Source organism: Mauremys mutica, chromosome 1 (genome assembly GCF_020497125.1).
Source record: "Mauremys mutica isolate MM-2020 ecotype Southern chromosome 1, ASM2049712v1, whole genome shotgun sequence".
NCBI classification, from domain to species: Eukaryota; Metazoa; Chordata; order Testudines; family Geoemydidae; genus Mauremys; species Mauremys mutica.
The window spans coordinates 54,718,453-54,741,178 of NC_059072.1; the positions used below are offsets into that span (position 1 = coordinate 54,718,453).

The window sequence follows — 22,726 nt, forward strand, 5'->3', positions numbered from 1 at the left end:
CAAATATAAAATCCATTTTGTGTGGATATTCCCACATACATCTCAAAAATTATTTTTCTGTAGACCACATTTATTATTACTGTTTGTTTGCTAAGGTCCATCACTCTAGCATATGTGGAAAGTGATTACAAAAAGTTGCTTATATGTGTCCAAGTGATAAATAATCCCAAACGAGGTGCAAATTGATCAGGGTTATTCCCATAACGCAAATCATTTCTGAACTGTACAAAGGCCAAAATGCATTCATCTCATCCCTTTGTCTTTCAATTGGTTGGATACTGAACTTTCTGTGGAAAGACAAGTTTGTAGTGTTTAGGAGCTGAGCTTATGAAGGAAGCACTGTTGGATTTCCTGCTGTTCATCCTCAGTTTACCTGACAGCTGATTTCATGGTGGTTGGATATCAGAAACATATCAGAAAAAATAATCATTACTTCATTGCGTGGTCACACAAATTGTTGCTGAAATCCCTCCAAACACTTTTTTGTATTGATGCAAGTTTTTTGATTACACAATATGTGCAGACTGAAGACTATACTGAAACTATTTTATCTCAAATATGCCTGAACTTTGTTTACTAAATAGCTTAATCTCTTTATACTCCTTGACCTCAAAGTCAAAACATCTTGCTCAGCTAACAAGTGTATAAATGATATTGGCTTGACAACATTAAATACTGACAGTCTGGTGTGCCCAGATAATGCCATTTGCAATCTTGTTTGATATAGAGGATGTGGACGTGTTTATTCAAAGATTTTCAAGATTAAGCTAGTAAACAGTGAAGACAATATGGCACACACCCATTGGTGATAAAATAAGTTGTTCATTTTTCAGTCTCTGCCTATTTTTAAGCAGCTGTATTTAAAGTCTAGCATAGTGCTTTCCATAAATTCATTACTTAATATGAGTACAGGGAGAGTGATGAGCTATGTATTGATTTTTCAGATACTATGTACATATAGAATTCAAAGGGATAACTACAGTAAGTTGTAAGTAAGTTGTATTGCTAAATGGTAAAAAATCTCTGCAAAGATGGTAGATAGTGCTGTGTAATCATTTGGGTGAGGCTTTTGCTGCATGGCTGGTTTGTTGTAGTGAGGACAAAGCTCCATTCTTCTCATTCTCAGCTGACACATAGCCCCTCAGAGCAGGATGTAGTCAGGAGAAAATCTGGCTCACAATATTTAGCTCAGTCAGGGACATATAGAGAGAAACCTACCAAAAAGCAGAAATAAATTTAAAAAAAAACACAAACTTTTGTTACTCTCTTCAAAATAACTAGTTTTCTCACATGATTTATACAGAAATCTTGAACTTACTGAGTATTGAACTCTCTGTGTGTGCATATTCAACATGTTGAACTTTGGGGGTGAGGGGGTTGACCCTCATTTACTTATAATATCTTACAGAGAGATATTTTGATTTTACAGGCCTTCCTATGATGCTCATCATCATAGGCACAGATTCCATGGGTGGTCCGGGGCTGGAGCACTCACGGGAAAAAAATAGTGGGTGCTCAACACCCACCAGCAGCCCCCCTACCAGCTCCTCCCCCACCCCAATGCCTCCCACCCTCTGTCAGCCTCGCTGGTCAGCACCTCCCCCTCCCTCCCAGCACCTCCCACCCACTGCAGATCAGCTGTTTAGCAGTGTGCAGGATGCACTTGGGGGAGGGGCCAGGGTAGGAGTGGGGGGTTGGGAAATGGGGTGGGGTGGGGCCCAGGAGGAGCAGGGATCAAGCATCCCCTGGGAAGGGACAAAGTCAGTGCCTGTGCTCATCATCATAATATCTGAGTATTTCCTGTATACTAATGAACTTATTCTCTAGATTGGAAAATATCATGCTCCCCATTTTACAGTTAGAGAACTGAAGCCAAGATCAATTAGATGACTTGTACAAGGGCATGCAGGCAGTCTGGTAGACTGGCAATCAAACTCAGATTGCCTTACTCCTTAGCCACAAGTCCATCCAACTTCATTTTCAGCTGGTTTCCTTATTTTTCCAGAGTGCAGATAATAAGTGTCTCAATTCAACATTCAGGCATTTATTTTAACTTGTCTTTATCCCAATCCTGGTTTCACCTACAAACTCCTGTTGGCTTCAGACATCTGATCAGGACAGCATTTGCTAATGGGAGATTTTGAATGCACATGAAATGCAGGCTCAGCCTCTTTACTTACTGAAAGATGTAGAATATTGTGACTGAAAGATTGTGTCTTCTACATCCTTAAGTACAAATTTATGGGCTTGATGCAGAACCCACTTGGTGTAATCCTACAGCCTGTGTTATATAAGAGGTCAGACTAGGTGATCATAATGGTCCCTTCTTGTTGTAAAATCTCTGAATAAAAAAAACACTTGATATTTGACTTTAATATTCTTTGCTGCTACTGTATGGAATAGAACTTCCTGCTGAAACTTTGCTTTATGGTTTATGGTTTTCTTTTCCCATCCTTCAGCTCCTTCGTTTCTTCCTCAGTCAGCTACATGAGCCTTTTGGCAAAGAAAGTTCTTTCCAACAAGTAGACCCCAGAAACTCCTCAAGGACTCAGTTTAAGGAGACTGAACTTTACAAGCCATTTTACTCCATCTGTGGTTGATCACACCGGTCACACTATTCAGAAGAAACTTTATTGGAAAGAATGTGAGCAGAAGCAGCTGTAACAGAATTGTGTTACAAAATCATTTTTCTTCTTCGAGTAATGTCCTTGTGGGTGCTCCACTTCAGATGCGCATGTGCCTCATGCGCCATCAGTCCGAGATTTTAAGCAGCGGTGCCTGTTTGACCTGCGCATGCGCTCTAATCTGCCTCATACTCTGCACCATAACTAGATAGAGCTGCACAGGCAAACCACTCTCAGTTCCTTCTCAACCGCCTCAGCCTGAGATGTAGCCCCGGCAGTGTCCAAGCTGACCTTACCTCAACTGCAGTTTTTCTCATAGTTTTATTTAGCTCAACTAGTTATAATAGTGGTAGTTAGTTATAGTTAGTAGTTTAAAAAAATTGTTGTAAGGACTTTAGATTACTGGGAAGGTATGCCCAGCACTCTGGTTTTAAACATTGCCCTTTGTTCCAGGAGGTTTACCCAGTGAGTGACTGGCATTCTTGGGCTGTCCATTGCCCGAGGGAGTCACCTGTCCCCCAGAAGTGTAATTTTTGCCTGGCCATAAAATAGAGATCCAAAAAGAACCAGGAGATTCAGATGTGCCTCCTTATGATGGAGAGCTCCCTCTGTCTGTCTTCTGACCCAGACCAGGGGATTTCCCCCCTCCCCTGCTGTACACCAGTCTCCAAACAAGTCAACTGTCAACTCAGCTCAATATTCCTGTACAACTTCTAAGAGGAAGACTCCAGAATTCCCTCAAAAGGACTCTGGGAAATGGAGTTTAGGTTCCCCAGATAGGGAATCTCAAAGAAACCCCCGTCACTGATTGAGACAATTGCTTCAGCACTTGCTGATCCCCATCTTGGTACCCATGAGGCTGCAGGTTTCTCAGGTACTGTGAGCATCAGTAAATCCAAGGTTCTGTCTCAGGAGGATCTTCATTACTATCGGGGATCAAATCAACAAAGATAAGAGGACTACCTCTTCTAAGCTGGTACCAGTAGAATCAGCCAGGCACTCAGTACCTAACATTTCAGTACTGCAGAAGACCAAGCTAGCAGCTAATAGATTCTCCTCAGGGAGCATAAAGCCTGCCGTACTGCCTGCTCCATCTGCCACAGGCTTTTGTCAGGCTGCCACCTCAGTATTGACCACCATATTGGTACCTAAGAAGTTTACATTTTCATGAGACCTTGCAATAACAGAGAAGCCTGACTCCCCTTTGTTTGGTACCGATCCGTTCTTGGTACCGAGGACCTCTAGGTCTCCAGACATTCACCTGATACTAACAGAGCCACCATCTTTTTCTCCTGGTGCTCCACCTCTACAAAGTGATGTTGAAGATGACAGTGATGATGGTGATTTCTCATTGGTCTCACAAATTTCAGTTCAGGGCTCCTCTCCTCACGATCAGATTGAGATGGAACATATTTGTGAAAGACACTCTCAAGCTCCATCCCAGTGCTATGAGCACTCTTGGATGCCCTCATCTATACCATATGGCCCATCTAATTGGAAGTACTGGGATCCATGGGTGATTTACTGCCAACAATTCTCTAGGACCCTAGCATCACTCATCGCCATGATAAGGGTAGACAATTCCCCCCGCATGCTCTCTCTCAAAAAAAGGCCTGATCCAAAAGAAGAGACCTTTGAAAACAGGAGGCAAGAGTAGTCAAAGAGGTCATCCTATCAAACAACATCTCTTCTTCATCCCCAGATGAAGCAGTCATGCCTCCCCCACCATCCCTGGCAGACAACTTCAAATGGTTCCAGGACCTCATTAAGAGGATAGTGGACTCCTTACAAATTCCACTTGGGAAGATTAAGGTGTTACAACATAAAATGCTTGATATTCTGCATACATCATCATCTTTCCAAATTGTACAACCTATTAATGAGGTGCTGCTGAATCCTGCAAACGTAATCTGGCATACCCCAGCGACAATACCATCCATTCGTAAAAGGGCTGATAATAAATAGTATGTTCCAACTAAAGTTTAGGAGTTTCTGTTTTCTGAGCCCTCTCCCAACACCATAGATGTCAAAGCTGTAAATGAATATGTAAGGCAGCACCATGCTAAATCAATGCCATATGATAAAGATCAGAAGTGTCTCAATTTATTTGCTCGCAAATTATATTTGTGTGAGACGCTGCAGTTTAGAATCTCTGACTATTAGGCATTGATGGTGAAATATAATCATGCCCACTACTCAAAGTTCAATTTGTTTATTGAGCATTTACCACCAGAGCAGAGGACCAATTCCAGGCAATCGTGATAGAGAGTCAGCTCCTCACCAGAACATCTCTGCAGTCCTCTCTGGATGCCCCTGACACAGCTGCTTGCTCTATTTCTATGGCTGTAGTCATGAGAAGGGCCTCCTGGCTTCAGATGTCAGGATTTCTGAGGGAGGTTCAAAATACAGTTGATGACCTTCCCTTTGATGGCTTAACGTTGTTTGCAGAAAATACAGACGAGTTTCTGCATATATTAAAAGACTCCAGGGCCACTTTGCAGTCTGTGGGAATTTACATGCCTGCACATAAAAGGAAATCTAGTAAGTCCCAGACAGCAGAGAGATCTTGTTCTGCTCAATTCTTGGCTCCCAGAGCCCTTATGAACCCCAGCAAAAGAGGCAGAGGTATCAGAAAATGAGACCATCTGATACACAGACATCAGCCCTACAACCCTCATTGCCAAAACACCAATTTTGTTGGAGTTATTGAGTGTTTAAGTTACCCTCTCCCCTTTTTCCATACCAGCTGCAATGGTTCACAGCCAGTTCCCAAAGCAAGGAAGACATTTCTCACTTCTGACAAGCTTGGGAGCATATCACTATGGACATAGGGTTTAGGAGATCGTATCAGCAGGATACTCCATCCACTTTGCTTCCCTCCCTCCATCTAACTCCCCTTCCCTTTCCCCTTCAGGGATTCCTTTCATAAATGCCTTCTAAAGCAGGAAATAGACTCCCTCCTGAACCTTAGCAGTTCCAAATCAGTTGGGAATGAGATTTATTCCAGGTACTTCCTGGTTCTAAAAAAGAACAGCGGGTGGAGACCCATTCTAGATCTAAGGCTCCTCAACAGGTTTGTGAAGATACAGAAGGTCAAAATGGTAACGCTTGCAGCAATAATACCATCATTTGATCTAGGGGATTGGTTCTCGGCCCTCAACCTACAAGATGCATGTTTCCATATAGCGACCCACCTCTCCCACAGAAGGTCCCTATGTTTCATTCTAGGTTAAAACCACTTTCAATACAGAGTGCTTCCCTTTGGACCCTCTTCTGCTCCCAGAGTGTTTTCAAAGTTCTGTCAGTGGTAGCGGCTTACCTTCAGAGAGAAGGAATCCCAGTATTCCCATACCTTGATGATTGTCTGCTAAATATTTGCTCCTACAGTGAGACCTAAGCGTCCCCTCAGAAGGCCACAGAACTGTTTCTCAGCCTGAGACTGCAGTTAAACATTCACAAGTCCGTCCACCCACCCCAGTCCAAAGCTTGGCATTCATAGGAATCTGCCTCAATGCGGTAGCCACCAAAGCCTTCCTCCCAACACAGAGGTTTACAACCCTATTGAATTTAGTCTTTATAGTCCAAATCAGCCCTCAGACATTGGTTAAAAACTGTCTTCAGTTGTTGGGGCAGATGGCAACTGGGCCTTTAGTGATCAACCATACAAGGTTGCAGATGTGCTGCAGAACTGTTTATTTGGCAGGCAAACACAGCTTGTACAAACTACTCTCAGTTCCTACTCTTCCTACTGGAAACACCCTCACAACATTTGTGCAGGAATCTCCTTCACTCAACCATTCCTAATGATGATGATGACAACAGAGGCATTTCTGTTGGGATGGTAAGCACGTCTCGATACACTGCTCAAGGCAGGTGGTCATCTACCTCAATCCTGATCTACAGGAACCATCTCAAGGCATGAGAGGACAGCTTGTTCTTCATCACCATTCATTCCTCCCCAGATTGAGAGCAAGGTTGCCAGATAGATCCATTTGTGGCTTAATAAAGTAGATGTTTGTTTACAGGAAGCTGGACCGAGACAACAAAAGTCATTGCACACAGTATTATTTTTATGCTTGTTATTTCAAAGCAAAATCACACAAAGATTGTAAACTGTCACTGAACATTTTTGTCCTAAAATATTTATTTAAAAGAGACCATGTGATTTTTTAAGAGAAATATACACACAAATGCTGTACTGTTAGAGATTAGCCATCTGGACTTCATAATCCAGCAGGTAAACAAATGGCCCAGGGTCTGTGGCAGCTCTTAGGTTATTACTGATCATAACAACATTAACATTTCTGGAGGTATCTCTTTGCTTCATCACATTTCAAAGTCTCTGCTCATTTTGTTTTCACGTGTTTAAATATTTATTTTGACCTTTTGCCTCCTGGTATAGCCTCCTGGCTTGCTGGACCATCCAAACCAAAATACACCGATGTGATCTTAATGGCCTCACTGATTATATAAACATGCTGAATAAACAGCTCACACAGAATGAAAGACCGAGTCCTTAGTAATATTGTGGTTACTTTTATCCATTTTAAATTGTCCATACAGGTAGTAGCCGCTTTGTGATGTACCAGATGGTTTTCAAGATCTCTCACCTTGAATCATTGCCTGCATCTAAATTTGTGGTGATCATTCACATAAAAACAAACATGCATTATCTCTTTTATTTGTAGGTGCTGCTGGAGTATCACCTGGTCTTCTTGGCTTATTGCTGCCTGCCATTGGTGTCCTTGCCTACTTAGAATTCTGAATGTCTCCGGATTTATCTTGTCCTCAGCCCAGTTTAAAGGACACCCTTCAAACCTGTGAGGACTACTATTCATTTAGACTCCTGGCACCATCTTAAGCCAAATAAATTATACTTTAAAAAATTACCCTTCTGATTTACTATGAACTTTAAGAGGACTGAGGCATCCAGGAACTCCTCCATCAAGCGAATCAACTTTTGAAAGGATAAGAAATGATTTTTAACTTGTTCCGATATGCCTTATAAAACACTTATGCTGATTTGTGACAGTTGCATGATTTGGTCCAATGGGGCAAGTTACAGTGTTAAAATCCAATAACATAGGCTGTACAGTGAAAGTAAAATCACCATACATAGGTGCTTTAACTTGAATAACAAATTGTGAAATATAATAGAGATTGAAATGTTGATTGTGTGTGGTAAATATAAGAGTAATTATGTCTGTCTGTACTATCCTATATGTTTTGTGTACTGCATATTTTTGAATGGCCCTACTATCATTTATGAGATTTCAGGTTGTTAGAGATACAGTCAAAGCAAAAACATTGAATTCATTTTTAGAGCTTTTTTTTTTTTTGAAGCAATTGAATATACTTTGGGAGCATTTGAAACTAGGTTCCATTACAAGGAATTTTTATTTTTAGATGCATTTGGGAGTTTAATTTTGAATATTAACAGCAACATTGAATTATAAGGATTTTCCAGCCCTTTACTTCCTATAACGCAATATTTTTTAAAAAAAAAAAAGCTCCTCAAACAAATTGTGATTTTCTTAATTAGTAATAAATTATTTCAGTTTTATCATGCAAAGAACATCAGTGGCAGCATATGCAGCTTGATCCCATTTCTTTTACTCAGTTCAGGAATTATTGTTTAAATAATTCAGTCATCGCTGATTTTGAGTGTGAAATTCTGGCTTTCATACAAGCAGCATAATTGCCCCTCCTCCCTCAAGATATTGGAACAGCATGTTAAAAGTTTGAAAATGGAGTCCAGTATAGGATCATCCACTGGAACAACAAACAATAGAATGTTAAAGTTGTATTTTAAAACATTTATAATAATAAGCTAAAACATAGTAAAATGGCAAAAAGAAAGTAGCACAGTAACAAAATTATTCTGATATACTTTTTTATGCTGCAGATTCAAGTTTTTACTTTTCTTTAGTGAAGCTCTGCATTTGGAAGAATATGCTTTTTTTTCAATAACTTGATATTATTCTACTATTTCTAGTGCTGTAAATAAGAGTTTAAAAGTTCTTAGACTATTTCCCTGTCTGATATAATACTGAAAGATATGAAGATGTTAAATGAAACGCAGATCCCAGCTGGTCTGAGTCTAAATGTCAACTATGGCTTTTGCAAAACTGGAAATCTAATAGGAGATAGAGAATGTTTTTGCTCTGACTGTGTCTACACTGTTTCAGTGATTTTTTTAAAAGTTGTTAAAGAAGTGCATTTTTCTTTCTTTTTCCATGGTGTGCTGAGAACTTAGTCTGAGTGTGAATGTTGAAGAAACACGGTGATATTGAATCAGCTGGCTCAAGTAATAGTGCAATGTCTGATGCTTCAAGAATTATAAGCTTTGAATCATATTTTATTAGCACAACCTTGCTAGCTATTTAGAGATAGAGTTTATCTTTTTAGAACGGATACTGTAGAGGTCCATAATAATACTATTTACATGAAGCAAGAATAGGCCTATTAATACTTTACACCCCTTTCTTTAATTTGTATGATTTTGTACTATATATTTACCTGTAAAAGTTTAGAGTTTTCATTAAGAAATATCAATAATACAGTTTTAGTTTAATTTTAATTCTTTGTTCCAAGATGAAACTTTTTTAAATAGGTGAAAGGGATAACTTCCCTATAGAGGAATGTCAAAAGTTATAAGAGCTCTCCTGAATTTGATAAACTGTATAGTTATTTGAAAGAAAAATGAGCTGCTTTCATGCGTAACAGAAACTAATACTCTGTAAGCCTTCTGTACAAAAGATTGTTTTATTTTGTTTTGGTTTTTATGCAGTATGACTCATTTTTATATAATATACAACCACAACTAAATCTTTTGCCAAATGCATGATTGCCTTTTGCTTTTCTAATGTGTGATATAAGGAGCAAAACTGTTTAATTTTTGGATGAAAACGATCTGGAAGGTAAAACCACTTTTTTTTTAATCTGTAATACGGATGAGCTAGATTACATCATCTCACATACTGATCTGGTAATTCCAGATTTTTATTGTTTTACACAACTGTGTAAACTGGGACCTTCAGTTTCAAACTGTTGTCAACAAAACTAACTAATGTATCATCTGCTTTAAAATGCAAGGTTCATAATTAAAGTTTAGATAGACATATTTGTTGTTTCTTTATACTTCAGGAAACTTGATATTAATATTACTTAATACTGATGAATTTTGAATTTGTTTTAGTTACTCTTTATCTTATTTTTTTTAATTTAGTAGAGCAGGACCATTCTTTGTCCTTTTTAAGAATGAAAACTAAATTATAATTAAATAAATGTATTAATGTTACTCGAGATGTAAAAGCTGTCTTTTGAATTTAACAGGAGATTTAAAAACCCAGTGGCATTTTATTGGTTTGTTTAGGGGAAAATGGTGTGAAGAAATACCATTTTCTCAGCTTTAATAACAGAAAGGTTCTATTGTGAAATATTTTTGGAGCATCACTGAAGTCAAGGGTTAACCAAGAAGAACAGCTGTGATCAGTAATGTTTCCCATTCCAACAGATTTATTACCAAGAGATCCATTTTCTAAAGCTGATCAAAAGGAGCCAAGTTTGGCACTGATGTACACCTTGTCCAATCCCACTGATTTCAAGAGGCGGTATCAGATGTAAGGGCTTTATCTGGTGAGATGCTAAGTGCCTCTTGAGAGGCAAATTCAGCATCTCAATGGGTTTGAATTAATATCACTAAATGTGGCAATAAGAGAAGTAGCACATCTGTCAATGAAACTGGTGGTCATTTTATAAATTTTTGTTCCTTTTTCCATTCTTGAAACTGCTGGGAGTTCTGCATTTCCAACAAAGAAACTAGGAGTCTGTCAGAAAAGAGTGTTCTTAACCTTTGTACAGTGAAATAGAAAATAATCTCCAGTCGATCCTGTGTGAAATATGAACAGATCACTAATACAGTAATTATTTCTTTGTGAAATAATGAGCAAAGGAGTAGCCATATTGTCAGCCTGATGGTATACATCAGGACAAGATCAAAGCTGAAGTCAGAGATACCGGGAACAGGAGGCTTCCATTGCTCTTGTTTGGCAAGTTCAATAATTTTTGTCCTGATTTTTCTTGGTTCTCCAGACTTCTGGGCTTGTGGCAATAGACGAGGAAAACCTTCATACTCTTACAGTGTTGAGAGTCTGTGACTCAAGATCTGATGTTTCTAGCTTGATTGTGTCATGTCTTATTTCTTATTGGAAGTATCCTTAAAATAACAGCACCAGATATTACACAGGTGTTTCAATGAAGCTTTTGAAAGTTCCAAGTTTTTTTTTTAATTCTGCCTTGGAATTTCTGTTTCAACTCACTGTAAAAACTCTGATTAAGGAGATTTTTCTGTAACTGTGTAAGGGAGGAGTAAAAAAATACTGCAATTTTCAGCAGTTGTGTATCCTATAACCTACATTTCACCTTTCATATAGGCCTTTCAGTGGAACTACTCTACCTGTGCTAGGCTATCAAAACCACAACAGAACCTTCCATTTTATTCAGACGGCAGGAATAACTAACACAAACTGCCTGGTCACCTCCCTCAGATTATTTCTCCAATGATGCTTGAGTCCTCTTTTGTTTCTCTGCTGGTACTTCCCCCAGCTGTGTCATACAGCATTTCTTTTCATTTTTCAAGAATACATAGGAAAAAGGGAATCACAAAAAGGGCCATGACTTACATAGACAAAACATGAAAATCTAAAAATACCTTCCATATTTCAATTAGAAAAGGTGCAATTTTTTTCTATTCAATATATGTTTTTTTATTTTTGTTTTTATTTCCCTGTATCCAATCTGATCAAGCCTGGCCTGAAGGACGTCTTGAAAATTCCCTTGAAAACTTCTCCCCTACTTCAAGTGGCGATGACTCTGGTCCCTTTTTTTGGATAATATGGTGTGACTGACAAACCCTGGAGATGATGCCAATCCCTTCCCCCAGACACCACCTAAGAGACACTCCTATTTAGCAACTCCTATTGAGTGATTGTACCCAAGCTTCACTGAACTGGGGAAAAACAGACACCTGTCTTCTCCGCTCTTTGGTCTGCAATGCTGCTACCACATCTCTTGACCAGCTACATGGTACAGCCTGGTTTTCAGAAGATTCAGTTAGTGTTTAAGGCCCACTGGTAATATTCATTTTAACTCTTTTTAAAATGTTAATTATAGAGCTGGGCCAAAAATGGAACCATTGATTCCAAGCCTTCACAACTTAGAGGTTCCAGTAACATGGTACCCAAGGCCAAACCAAACCCAACGCTGCTTTTGTCCAGTTACAGTTTGTAAAATACACCTTTTACAATATATGTGTATTGAATTCTACAGCTAAAGGAATCATGCCAGGGCTTGTTATTTTTATAGGTTAATTTTTTTCTAACTTTTGTTACTAAAAATCCCATTAGAAGATTAAAACTCCTATCTGTTTCATTACAAAAAGCTTTCTCCTTCCACCTCCTGTTCCCATTGGTTTGCTATTGAATGTTGTTCAAGAGGACCAAGCATGGCTTAAGAACCTCCTCAGATGTCGCTATACATTACCCTGGCTGAGAAACAGCAGAGAAGAGAATAAGGAGTCAAACATTCCCCAGCACCACAGCTGGCTGATAGCTCAGCCATGAAGCACCCACTACAGCTGAAAACAACCCCCTATCTACAGGTAATCTGAGGATTGGAGTTAACATAGCTTCCTGCAATCAATCCTCCACCTCCCTCCCCATCTAACACATAATGTTTGGATGGGAGGGGCTCTGACTGAGCCTCTCAGCCCCAAGATGCAACTATATTTCAGAGTTATTAGAAAGCCAGTGGTAGCTTCCACAGGACTGGAATGGGGGGAGACCATATTCACAGAAGCCCAGTGAGCTCATTTGCATGTACTCCTTGCTCATTCTAGGACTCCACCAAGGAGAGGCTGAGCAGACACTCCTTGTCCCACCATTTTGACCTAGCTATGCCTAGTTTATTCACACTGGTGCAGAGCTCCTCTCCACTTTGCCTCCAGGTTTCATTTGTCGTTTGCATCTGCTAATTTTTTTAATATTTTTATTTGACAACTGAACACCTTGACTTTGCTTATTACTGAAATTCTCTAACAAATAGTATTTGCACTTATAGGGAGACTTTAAATGATCTCTGTGATGGTGGCTAAACCAACATCCCCATTAAACAGATGGGAGACTGAGGCATGACACATTGTGGCAAACCCCAGTGTCCTAACTCTGTTTCTTTGTGTAACTGTTAGGCCACATTGCCACCCTCTAATGAAAGTGCACACACTGACTTCACGCATGGTTGTTTCCTCAAATAATTGCTTCCTGTGGCACATTTTATAGAAAGAACAAAATCCAGTACTAACAGTATAACAGATTGATATCAGATTGTTTTCCTTCCGCACTCTAAACCTATTTCCACATTATTATGCAGGTTACAAATGTACAAAATAGGGTACAATTTCAAAGAGATAAGCAGGATGTGTACATGCAAAGCTATTTGAAAAGGGATTTTGCTGATGCAGCAGAGCTCTTACGTTTAGTAATTAAACTACCCAGAGTTATCCTATGTCCTTTTGTTAAAATTATGTTAATGAAATTGTGTGGACTCAACACAACAAGTTTTCTGTGCTGTCTGGGTCAGTGCAGGAAATCAACAGTTTTCCATTATAAATCTGCATTCTTCAGGAAGAACTCCTGTATGACAGCACTGTGATAAATACAGTTCTTTATTGAACCATGTCACCTGAGGAGCAAAGTGTTCCAGAGTTCTTAACATATGGTAGGTCCTCCGTGGATTGTCCTATAGCTTAAAGAAGAGGCAGAATCCAGCCAAGTACTCCATGAAGCTAGTCTTTAATCTTTGTCAAAAAAGGTTATAATCCTACCGCTGGTATTTGAAATGACAAGTCACTTCCTAGAGAAAATATTCTGCTTCTCATTGGAAGAAGAGATTGTTTTCCGTTGAGCTGGTACTTTAGCTGATGTATTGAATATAACACATTGATGAAAGTGAACCTGAGTAGCCAACCATTGGCTGAGCTCTGAAAAGAAGCTTTTTTGTCCTACCCAATAAGTTCAGCATGCAACTGAACATTCCCACAATGACCTGCCTTCTAAAGAAAGGACTTGTAAAGCCCATAATGTATAGCTCTTCGATATATGCCATTCACTTCATCACTCCCAAAGCTGTTGTATGATACTATGGTTAATGCTGGCAAAGATACAGTGTGCTGAAGCTGAGATTATGTCTACTTTGACTTGAAACTTTAAGACCTTTTAGCAAATGTTATTGTTTGGAGCCGATCCAAACTAGTGGGAGGTGGGGGGGATGATTAAATGAATACATTGTATAAGCATGTAAATGTGTGAATCATGTCTGTAACTGGGCTCACAAGTGAAAGCATCTCAATGAATCTGACAAAAGCAGTAAGAGAAAAGGTAAGCTCCACATTCTGCTTTGTGGTGGTTTTTGAACACCCACTTTAAGCTTTGCAGCACTGGCTACTGGAGCCAAGAGCAACATATAAATTGGCTGCACCTTGCCATGCTCGGCCAAAGTTTCCATCATTCAAGTTGGGGCACAGTGGTTTCTGCTGTACTGCAGATGGTGGTGATAATTCGCAACAGAGTGCAACAGAAGTGAGGAAAGAACACTTTTTATAACCAGTCATGGAGTGAGCATCTTTAATTGTTCCACTCATTAGGCTGCCTCAGCCAAACACATGGTTAATAAAGCAAAATCTAAAATTGTAGAGAGATGGTTTCTCTTTCAATACTTACATATGTGTAAGTGTAATAATCTTCTCTTTCAGGCATAATGATGCCAAAGTGTATCTCTCCTACTTCAAATAGCATTTTATGCTGTATCGTTATCTTTGATTTGATATTTTTAATCAGTAAATTGACTAGATTAAATTCTTCATTCCTTCATCAACGTAGAAGTAGAGAAGTTATTCTGCCTCTGTATTTGGCATTGCTGCTGGAATGCTGCATCCAGTTTGGTATCCACAGTTCAAGAGGATGCTGGTAAATTGGAGAGGGTTCAGAGAGGAGCCACTAGAACAATTAAAGGATTAGAAAACATGCCTTATAGTGATAGAATCAAAGAGCTCAACCTATTTAGCTTAACAAAGAGCAGGTTACAGAGTGACTTGATTACAGTCTTTAAACATCTTCATGGGGAACAAATATTTAATAATGGCCTCTTCAATCTAGCAGAGAAAGATATCATACAATCCAGTGGCTGGAAGTTGAAGCTAGATAAATTCAGACTGGAAATAAGATGTACATTTTTAACAGTGAGGAAAAATAACCATTGAAACAGTTTACCAAAACTCACGATAGATTCTCCATGACTGACAATTTTTACGATCTGCTCCAAGAATTAGTTTGGGGAAGTTCTATGGCCTGCATTATACAGGAGGTCAGACAAGATGATCACAGCTGTCCCTTCTGGCCTCGGAATCTATGAATTTATTAAATAAAAAAACATGGTGTCCCAGAAGACGTGAACTTGGCCAACATGTATTATTTTGTTACTTGACTGGTTTCAGAATATCAATGCTCATCAATTCTACTGCTAAGAATGGGATAACCGTACCACTTCTGGCCAGCATACTACTCCTGTTTTCAGGCCTTGAATAAACTAAAAGAAGGTATTTCCTGTGTCCAAAATATGTAACTTTTTTTCTGAAAGAAAAATGAAACTGGTGAACTCAGACAAATGAGGTGGTAAACATTCCAGCAAAGAACTTTGTTTCTGGTCAATCTCAATTACAAAGCAGTTGAGGACACAGGCTAAGGAAGAGCTTCAGTGTAATGCAGCTCAAGAGATTCTGCAAGCAATTAAGCCTCACAGAAAGTGCTGATTTAATAAAACAGTGAAAACTGAAACACTTTTACTTGTCTCAAGCAGCCACATAGATTTCCTCCAAAAATGTTTGATGCAATGAGTTCTGAATCAGGGATTTGGAGGGTCAAGAGCACATTTCTGCTTAGGAAAAGAAAACTGCAAAAGATGTTTTCTATCTTGCATCTAAAACTGAAAAATACATTAAAGTGATTCAGCATCAGAATCATGGACGTTCTAGAAGGATCTGAAATAACATGGGCTTAAAGTTATTTAACTTTAAGCTTAAATGCTGTGTTGGAGTGGGGACTACTGCATGATTTCTATGTAAAGTTAATAACAGACCTGATGGCCAGGATGACTGTATTTAATTGTACATGGTAGGACAGCAAAAACAACGCAAAACACATAATAACGAGTGCTCCAATAGCTACGTACCTAACTGTGGAACAGGAGCATTTCTTAACAGTAGGATTTTCAGAAGACTCAGTGTTGGCCAACTCTGTCCCCAACTGAAGAGTTTTACAATTGACTTCAATTATAGAATTAAGCTAAAGTTTTGAAAATCCCACCCTTAAATAGTACTTTGTTTCCAAATTTGGGGCAATATACTGAAGATCTGATCATTTCAGAAAGGGACTTTAATGAAGTTAAATGAGTTCCTGATAAAAACAGCTAAACAATTTCCCCCTCTAGAAATCTGGAGGACTTGATTGAAGATAGTGGACTTATAAACACCGGCAGGAAAAATCATCTGAGAGACAGACAATATTTCTCTTACTCTTGTATCACACTGCCTACTCATCAACTGACATATTAGTGAATAGACCAGGGGTTCTCAAACTGGTCATCAGGATCCCTCGGGGTCGTGAGGTTATTACATGGGGGGGAGGTCGCGAGCTTTGCAGCCTCCACCCCAAACCCCGCTTTGCCTCCAGCATTTATAATAGTGTTAAATATTAAAGTGTTTTTAATTTATAAGGGCGGGGTCACACTCAGAAACTTGCTGTGTGAAAGGGGTCACCAGTACAAAAGTTTGAGAACCACTGAAATAGGCAGAATTGTTGTCTCCAGTAATTCATCTGTGTACAATGAATTGTACCAAATAAACCTAATTATTTTACCATATGGACAATAAACAGATTATTGCCACACGAGCCCTGCGGTTTAGAAAGTCTTAGATTAAACACTAGTGAAAGTGAGGGAGAGAAGCAGCACAAATTAAATAGAAAACCCTGTGAGATCTATTTCTCACGGGATAATTAATTTGCACCATCACAGGGCAGAAGAAACTCAGAACACCATAACTGAATGAGTTAACAAAGAACTGATGTCACTGGAGGAAAAACAAATAGAAAAAGAGGCTGATAATTTATAAAGATAATATAAAAATCAAAGAAGAAATGACCATCTTAGAAATTAACTAACTAGAAATGTGTGAATAATTGCACATAAACTCCAGTAATAATGCTTTATATCAGAGGTAATGACACCCCCAGAGGATTAACTTTAGCAATGCAAAATTAAAAAGGAAACAAAATTCCATTCATGATATTAAAAAAAATGCTACTGGACAAACCATGCAAAAAATCTCATGAGAAAGAAAGCATAGTTGTGAAATTTTATATACAACTTTGCAGCCCAGAGAGTCCCACTTAAAAACTGCAATACATCGTCATCTGAATAAAATTCCCCTGTTATGTTTATTTCAGGAGAATGTTGCTCTTTCTTCCAGATTAAGGAACACTCTTCCTGAGCTGTTTCACAAAGCAACCATTCTTTCTGCATTTAAATCCCTCCTCTATACCCACTCCTCCTGCAGTGCTAACAAGAAAGCAGTCAGCTACTTACCTATTTCTTTATTTATCTTATGAGTGACTTTCTCATTAATGTACAAGCACAAGAGTGGTGTACAGACACTGGAATTGCAGCTGGAAATTTTTGGAGTGGGGGAGTACAAAGGGGTCGAATTGTGGATGGAGATTGGGGGATGGGAAATGTAATGTATGTAACTTTAAAAATGTACAAATAACATAAGAAGAGCTATGCCTGATCATTTTGCTTGAACATTGTATTATTTTCCCCACCATTCCTTATATCTTTGGCTTTATAAATTGCGTGCTCTTTGGGCCAGGTTCATGGAATACGCCTAGCATAATTTTGGCACTACTGCAATCTTAGCACTGTCAGAAAAGTACTGGAGGACATTCAAGAGATTGCAGAATGGGAAAGCAGCTGACTCTAGTGGTTTCCTTATAGCAGTGTATAAAGCCTTACAAATTCAACTGGCTCTAATATCAAACAAAGTGTATATAGAATCATTAGCCAGTAACAAATTATCAGCCATTATGTATAATGCTAACGTGATGAATTTGGAGCTGCTCTGTAATGATTTAGAATATTGTGTGTTTATCTGGCTATTTAGGTGTGTTCTGTATGACGCTAGTGGTTTCATTCAACAGGTGTCTGTCTGGAGAAACAGGCAAGAAGGAAAAGAATGGCTCAGAATAGCCACCTCTCAGCTGTTGTTAAGGGACAGTGGCCAGAACTATTAGCTTTGATTTCACTTCCAACTCAAGCAATCTTGCACAAATGATTTGGATCAGGAAAGGTCAAAGTCTGGGAACCCAGAAGAACAATAGCAGGATTATAAGGGACCAGCTTTTGAGAGAGAGGCAGTCGTTGTTCAGGGGAAACAGACTGGCACACAGGGCTCGCTAGGAGTGTCTAAAGTCAGGCCTGCCTAGGTTACCATCCCCTTTACATACGAGAGACACGCACATAGACTATTGTTTTAAATCCTTTTTTCTCTAATGCTTTGTTCCTACTGCTAAAACAAACAAGTCTTTCAAGGAGCTGTCCGGTTACGGTATGTCACTGGTCAGACTCCCAAAGGAAGAAATCTCAGGTCCCCAAACTCAACCGGAGCTGCCGGGGAAGCACGGTTGTTACAAAGGGTACGAAAGCCCAAGGCCCAATGTAAGAGTGGGAGAATTATAAAATTCTCTGGCAAGAGTAAAGGCACAAAGCCTAAGGCTTGAGGAGGGAGTAGCTTAGAGACACCAGAAAGGGGACTGAGGAGGCTCAACAGCCTGGAACCATGACATATCGTATGCCGGAAAGATGGAAGACACAAAGTAGAGAGTAATAGCTACCGCTCATTGCTCTATTGAAGGCAGGTCTAAGAAATACAGTCAAAAAACGTCAACAAGTGCTTCTTAAAAACATTAATATTGACCAAGTGGGATTGTAGATATAGATATCAGCTATTGTTTAGCTGCTATCTACTACTGGAATGGGGCTTATCCTAGTATAATTTTATCACCAGGTGCAGGAAGACTCTTTTGATTGGATCAGGTGGGTTCATTTGTGAGATGCAATGATTAAAATGAGATTTAGAGCTAAATATTTGTAATTAACTCAAGCAATTTAAACTTCATTAATCTTATCAGTACATATTCACTGAAATAAATACAAGCAGATTAATTGCGTATTAATTGCTTATAAATGAAGTGAGGGGAGATAGCTCCCTTTTATGGACACCCAGCCAGCCAGTAGCTATAAAATCCCTCTTAGTAGCTGTTCTCTTATTGCTCTATCTGTAAAGGATTTACATTGCTATGCATAGGTAAAAGGAAGTGAGTGGGCACCTGGCCAAAAGAGCTAATAAGAAGGCTAGAACTTTTTAAAATTGAAAAATGACTCCCCTTTTGTCTGTCTGTGATTGTTCTCCCGGACAAAGGGGACAGGGCAGAGCTATGCTACAAAAAGCTTGGGCCAGGTATGAAAAATCCTCAATATCATACCTAGAAACTACTTATTTGAACCCCGGGCATGTAAGTAGATCAGGAAATGTCTAGGAAGCCACAATTAGGTTTATTTCTTTTTTATTTCTTAATGGCTTGTGGACTCCTCTGTGCTAACCCCAAGTGCTTTTGTTTTGCTTGTAACCTTTAAGCTGTACCTCAAGAAAGCTACTCTTGCTGCTTAATCCTTGTAGGGTTTTTTTTTAATCTAGCAAAAGCCTAAATTCCCAGATGTATTTTCTTGGTTTTTTTAATTAATAAAAATTTACCTTTTTTAAGAACAGAATTGGATTTTTATGTCTTAAGAGGTTTGTGCACATGTTTAATTAGCTGGTGGCAACAGCTGATTTCTTTTCTTTTCTTCCTCAGCTCTTCCCCGGAGACGTGGGGGGTAAAAGGGCTTGAGGGTACCCCACAGGAAGGAATTCCCAAGTGCACCTTCCTGGGTTCTCAAAGAGGTTCTGTATTTGGGTGATGGCATTATCTACCAATCCAAGGCCAGAGAAAAGCTGTAACCTTGGGATTTTAATACCAGCCTGGAGTGGCCAGTATTAATTTTTAGAGTCCTTGCAGGCCCCACCTTCTGCACTCGAAGTGCCCAAGTGGGGAATCAGCCTTGACAGCACCCATCAATAGTACCCATATCTCTGCTTTGTTTTAATATTTCTTTGGAGCTCCTTGTAAACATGGTTTATTCAAACAAAAATAGTTATGGGCTAGGGGTAACTGGATTAATGGGAAAAGGAGATTTTTAAACATGCACAGAGCCCAATTAATTTAAACTGAGCTCCACAACGGCACAAAGGTCCTCCTGAGGGGCTTCCAACAGCTCTGTGTTCTGAGTAAAGCTGGTCAGGAATTTTTCAACCTAATATTTTTTGTCAGAAAATGTTGACTTGTTGAAACCTTCTTAGCTCCAGGATGGAAGAGAGAGAGAATTGCCTTGTGGTTAGGTCACTCACCTGGGCTATGGAAAAACCCAGATTCAAATCCCTGCTCTTCCCAACTCAGAGCAGGCCTTGAACTTGGTTAACCTACTTGCCAGAAAAGTGACTCAGCCACTAGGCTATTAGCAAACCTAAGCATACACTCTCTCTTACGCCTCCTTCCCCTCCCCCCAAATATTTTGAAAGGTCTCATTTTTGTTCAATATAGAACGAAACCAAATTTATAAACCTCGATTATTTTTTCCATTAAATTGAATCCTTTTTTATGCCCACCCTAAATTCTGATTATCTTTGCTAATGAAATCCTCCATGTGTTTGCAGAGTAGATAAGATATAAATCCTACTGCAGTGCACTGACAGAGAAAATTGGCATCTGAGTAAAGTACTCCTGTAGTTCTTGATTAGACTATTTGGACTATATTTTGCTCCTGCATGTGCTTCCTTTTGAAAGAGTTAGGCAGAGCAGTCAAATAATAGTTACACTATTGATGGAGTTACTCCAGCTTTTCACTGGTGTAGCTGTGAGCAGAATTTAGCTAGTACAAGTGTGCCCAGTTTAGGTACACACAGATCTGTCTTCATGTGAATTTACAGCAGAGGTCCCCAATGCGGTGCCCACGGGCGCCATGGCACCCGCGGGGGCATCTAAATGCTCCCACGTCCTGGCCGGCGGTGGAGCATCCACCAAAATGCCGCCGAATTTCTGCAGTGTTTCGGTGGCGATGCCTCTTGATGACGTCACATGGCGGCGGCAAGTGACGTCATCGAGAGGCGCCGCCGAAACGCTGCAGAAATTTGGCGGCAACGCCTCCCGATGACGTCACTTACTGCCGACAAGTGACGTCATCAAGAGGCATTTCGGCGGGTGCTCCACCGTCACCATGGTCCTTGGTCTGGCGCCCGCCAGACGAAAAGGTTGGGGACCACTGATTTATAGCTTTTATCTCTGTTTTTAACTTTTCTCCTATTCATTACAGGATGTGTCCATTAATCATTCTTTTCTGTGTATACTCAATGATCATTTACAATTAATTAATACATTTTAAAATGAAAATGTTTGTGGTAGTTAAAAAAGAAATTTCTGAATTGTGAATATTAATGTTGCAGTCTATTAAATATAAAGAAGAATTTTCTGAAGGGAAGTATTTAAACCAGGCTTTGGTAGTAAGTGATGGCTACTGACATTTAATACATTAAATATTAACAAATATTCACCATGAACTATAATAATGATTCACCTTGTGAAGTTTTTTGTGGTTGCAAATCACAGCATTTAGAACAATTGCAGTCTGCCCTTTCTAAAAGATAATGTAGTAGTACAGGAGCAATCAGGAATGATGTACAATTAGTTGCTCTCTGCTAATTAATGAGATATTTTTCTCCAGTTAAAAGCTAGAACATTCCAGGAGCTAATAATGGGAACCATTTCCCTGAAGAATTGCAGTTCTATTGTTTTTTAATGATTTGTACCTTAGTGTTACACTTCCAGGTAGAGTCATTCCTTGGCTAAACATATATGCAATACTTACTAAATCATTATCTATGCACTGGATTAGCTGACAAACAAGAATCCATTGTAGCGATTTGGCTGAAGAGGAAGGAAGTTAAATAAACCACATTTTATATCCTTTTCATCATCTTTCTTATTTACAATAGTTCCTAGAAAGGAAAATGCAGAAGCTGATTCTGCCTAGAGGCATTTATAACAGGTTTTTATGATCTGTTATTCACTATAATCAAGTATTCTTAAGATAGGAACATGGCAACTATAGGCTGCCAACAGTAGACAGCCACAAGAATTACTTTCTTCAATTAAAATATGTTAATTCTCTAAATTTTACAATATTTTCATATCTTATAGTAGATATTTTATCTTCCTCTTTTTTTCACCATTATATTAATGTAACATTATTTTCATTAAAAAGCCATTTTCTGGGAAGCTCTGAAAGCCCCAGGAGAATTATCTAGTTCCTATTTAAGGAAATATAGCAAGAAAAGTAAATGTTCTTTTCCAAATGATTGCACATGTGCATTGTGCCCTTGGTGTCTGTGCATCCAACCCACAGCCAGCGGACATTTTTTTAGCAGTGCCTATTGGGCAGCTCGAGCTCCCTCAGCTGCCATGCATCACTGCATGAAGATATAAAGGGCAGAGTCACCTCTAGCATCCCTCAGTTTCTTCTTACCTCCCGTGAAAGTCATTGGAGCCCCTGCTCAATTCCAGAACGGTTTTCTCTCTCAGCTTGGTGTACAACATTGTGAATAATATAGTTAGTAACAGTAAGTTTTAGTTGTGTTTAAAAAAAATGGATTTTTTTCAGATCTGATGTTTTTACCCATTTTGGGATTTCTGCTGATGGCACCGAGGTCTGCACCAATCACTGGGCTTCAAGCCATGTTCTTCTTGCTTGAGGCCTATGCCAGTGAGTGACTGGCACAATAGCTGCATAAAGTGCCTGGGTGAAGCACACATAATATACTGGTGCCAGATTTGCAGTCAATT

The 22,726-nt window shown here is 39.2% G+C and overlaps 1 protein-coding gene and 1 long non-coding RNA gene across 2 annotated transcripts in view; one reads left to right on the top strand and one right to left on the bottom strand.

The window, feature by feature from the left end:
• CNTN1 (contactin 1) overlaps positions 1-8,120 on the top strand; it is a 254,857-nt gene extending 246,737 nt beyond the window's left edge. Inside the window, exon 23 of the mRNA XM_044996278.1 lies at positions 7,313-8,120. Within this exon, the coding sequence (XP_044852213.1) occupies positions 7,313-7,389 (77 nt within the window). The 3' untranslated portion in view covers positions 7,390-8,120. The remainder of the gene's footprint in view (positions 1-7,312) is intronic.
• Positions 1,048-5,600, bottom strand: LOC123354338. Its single transcript, XR_006574731.1, has 3 exons — positions 5,368-5,600; positions 4,906-5,144; positions 1,048-1,214 (listed from the first exon to the last, which is right to left on the bottom strand). It is a non-coding gene; the product is annotated as an uncharacterized LOC123354338 (long non-coding RNA).
• Positions 8,121-22,726: the final 14,606 nt, after the last annotated feature.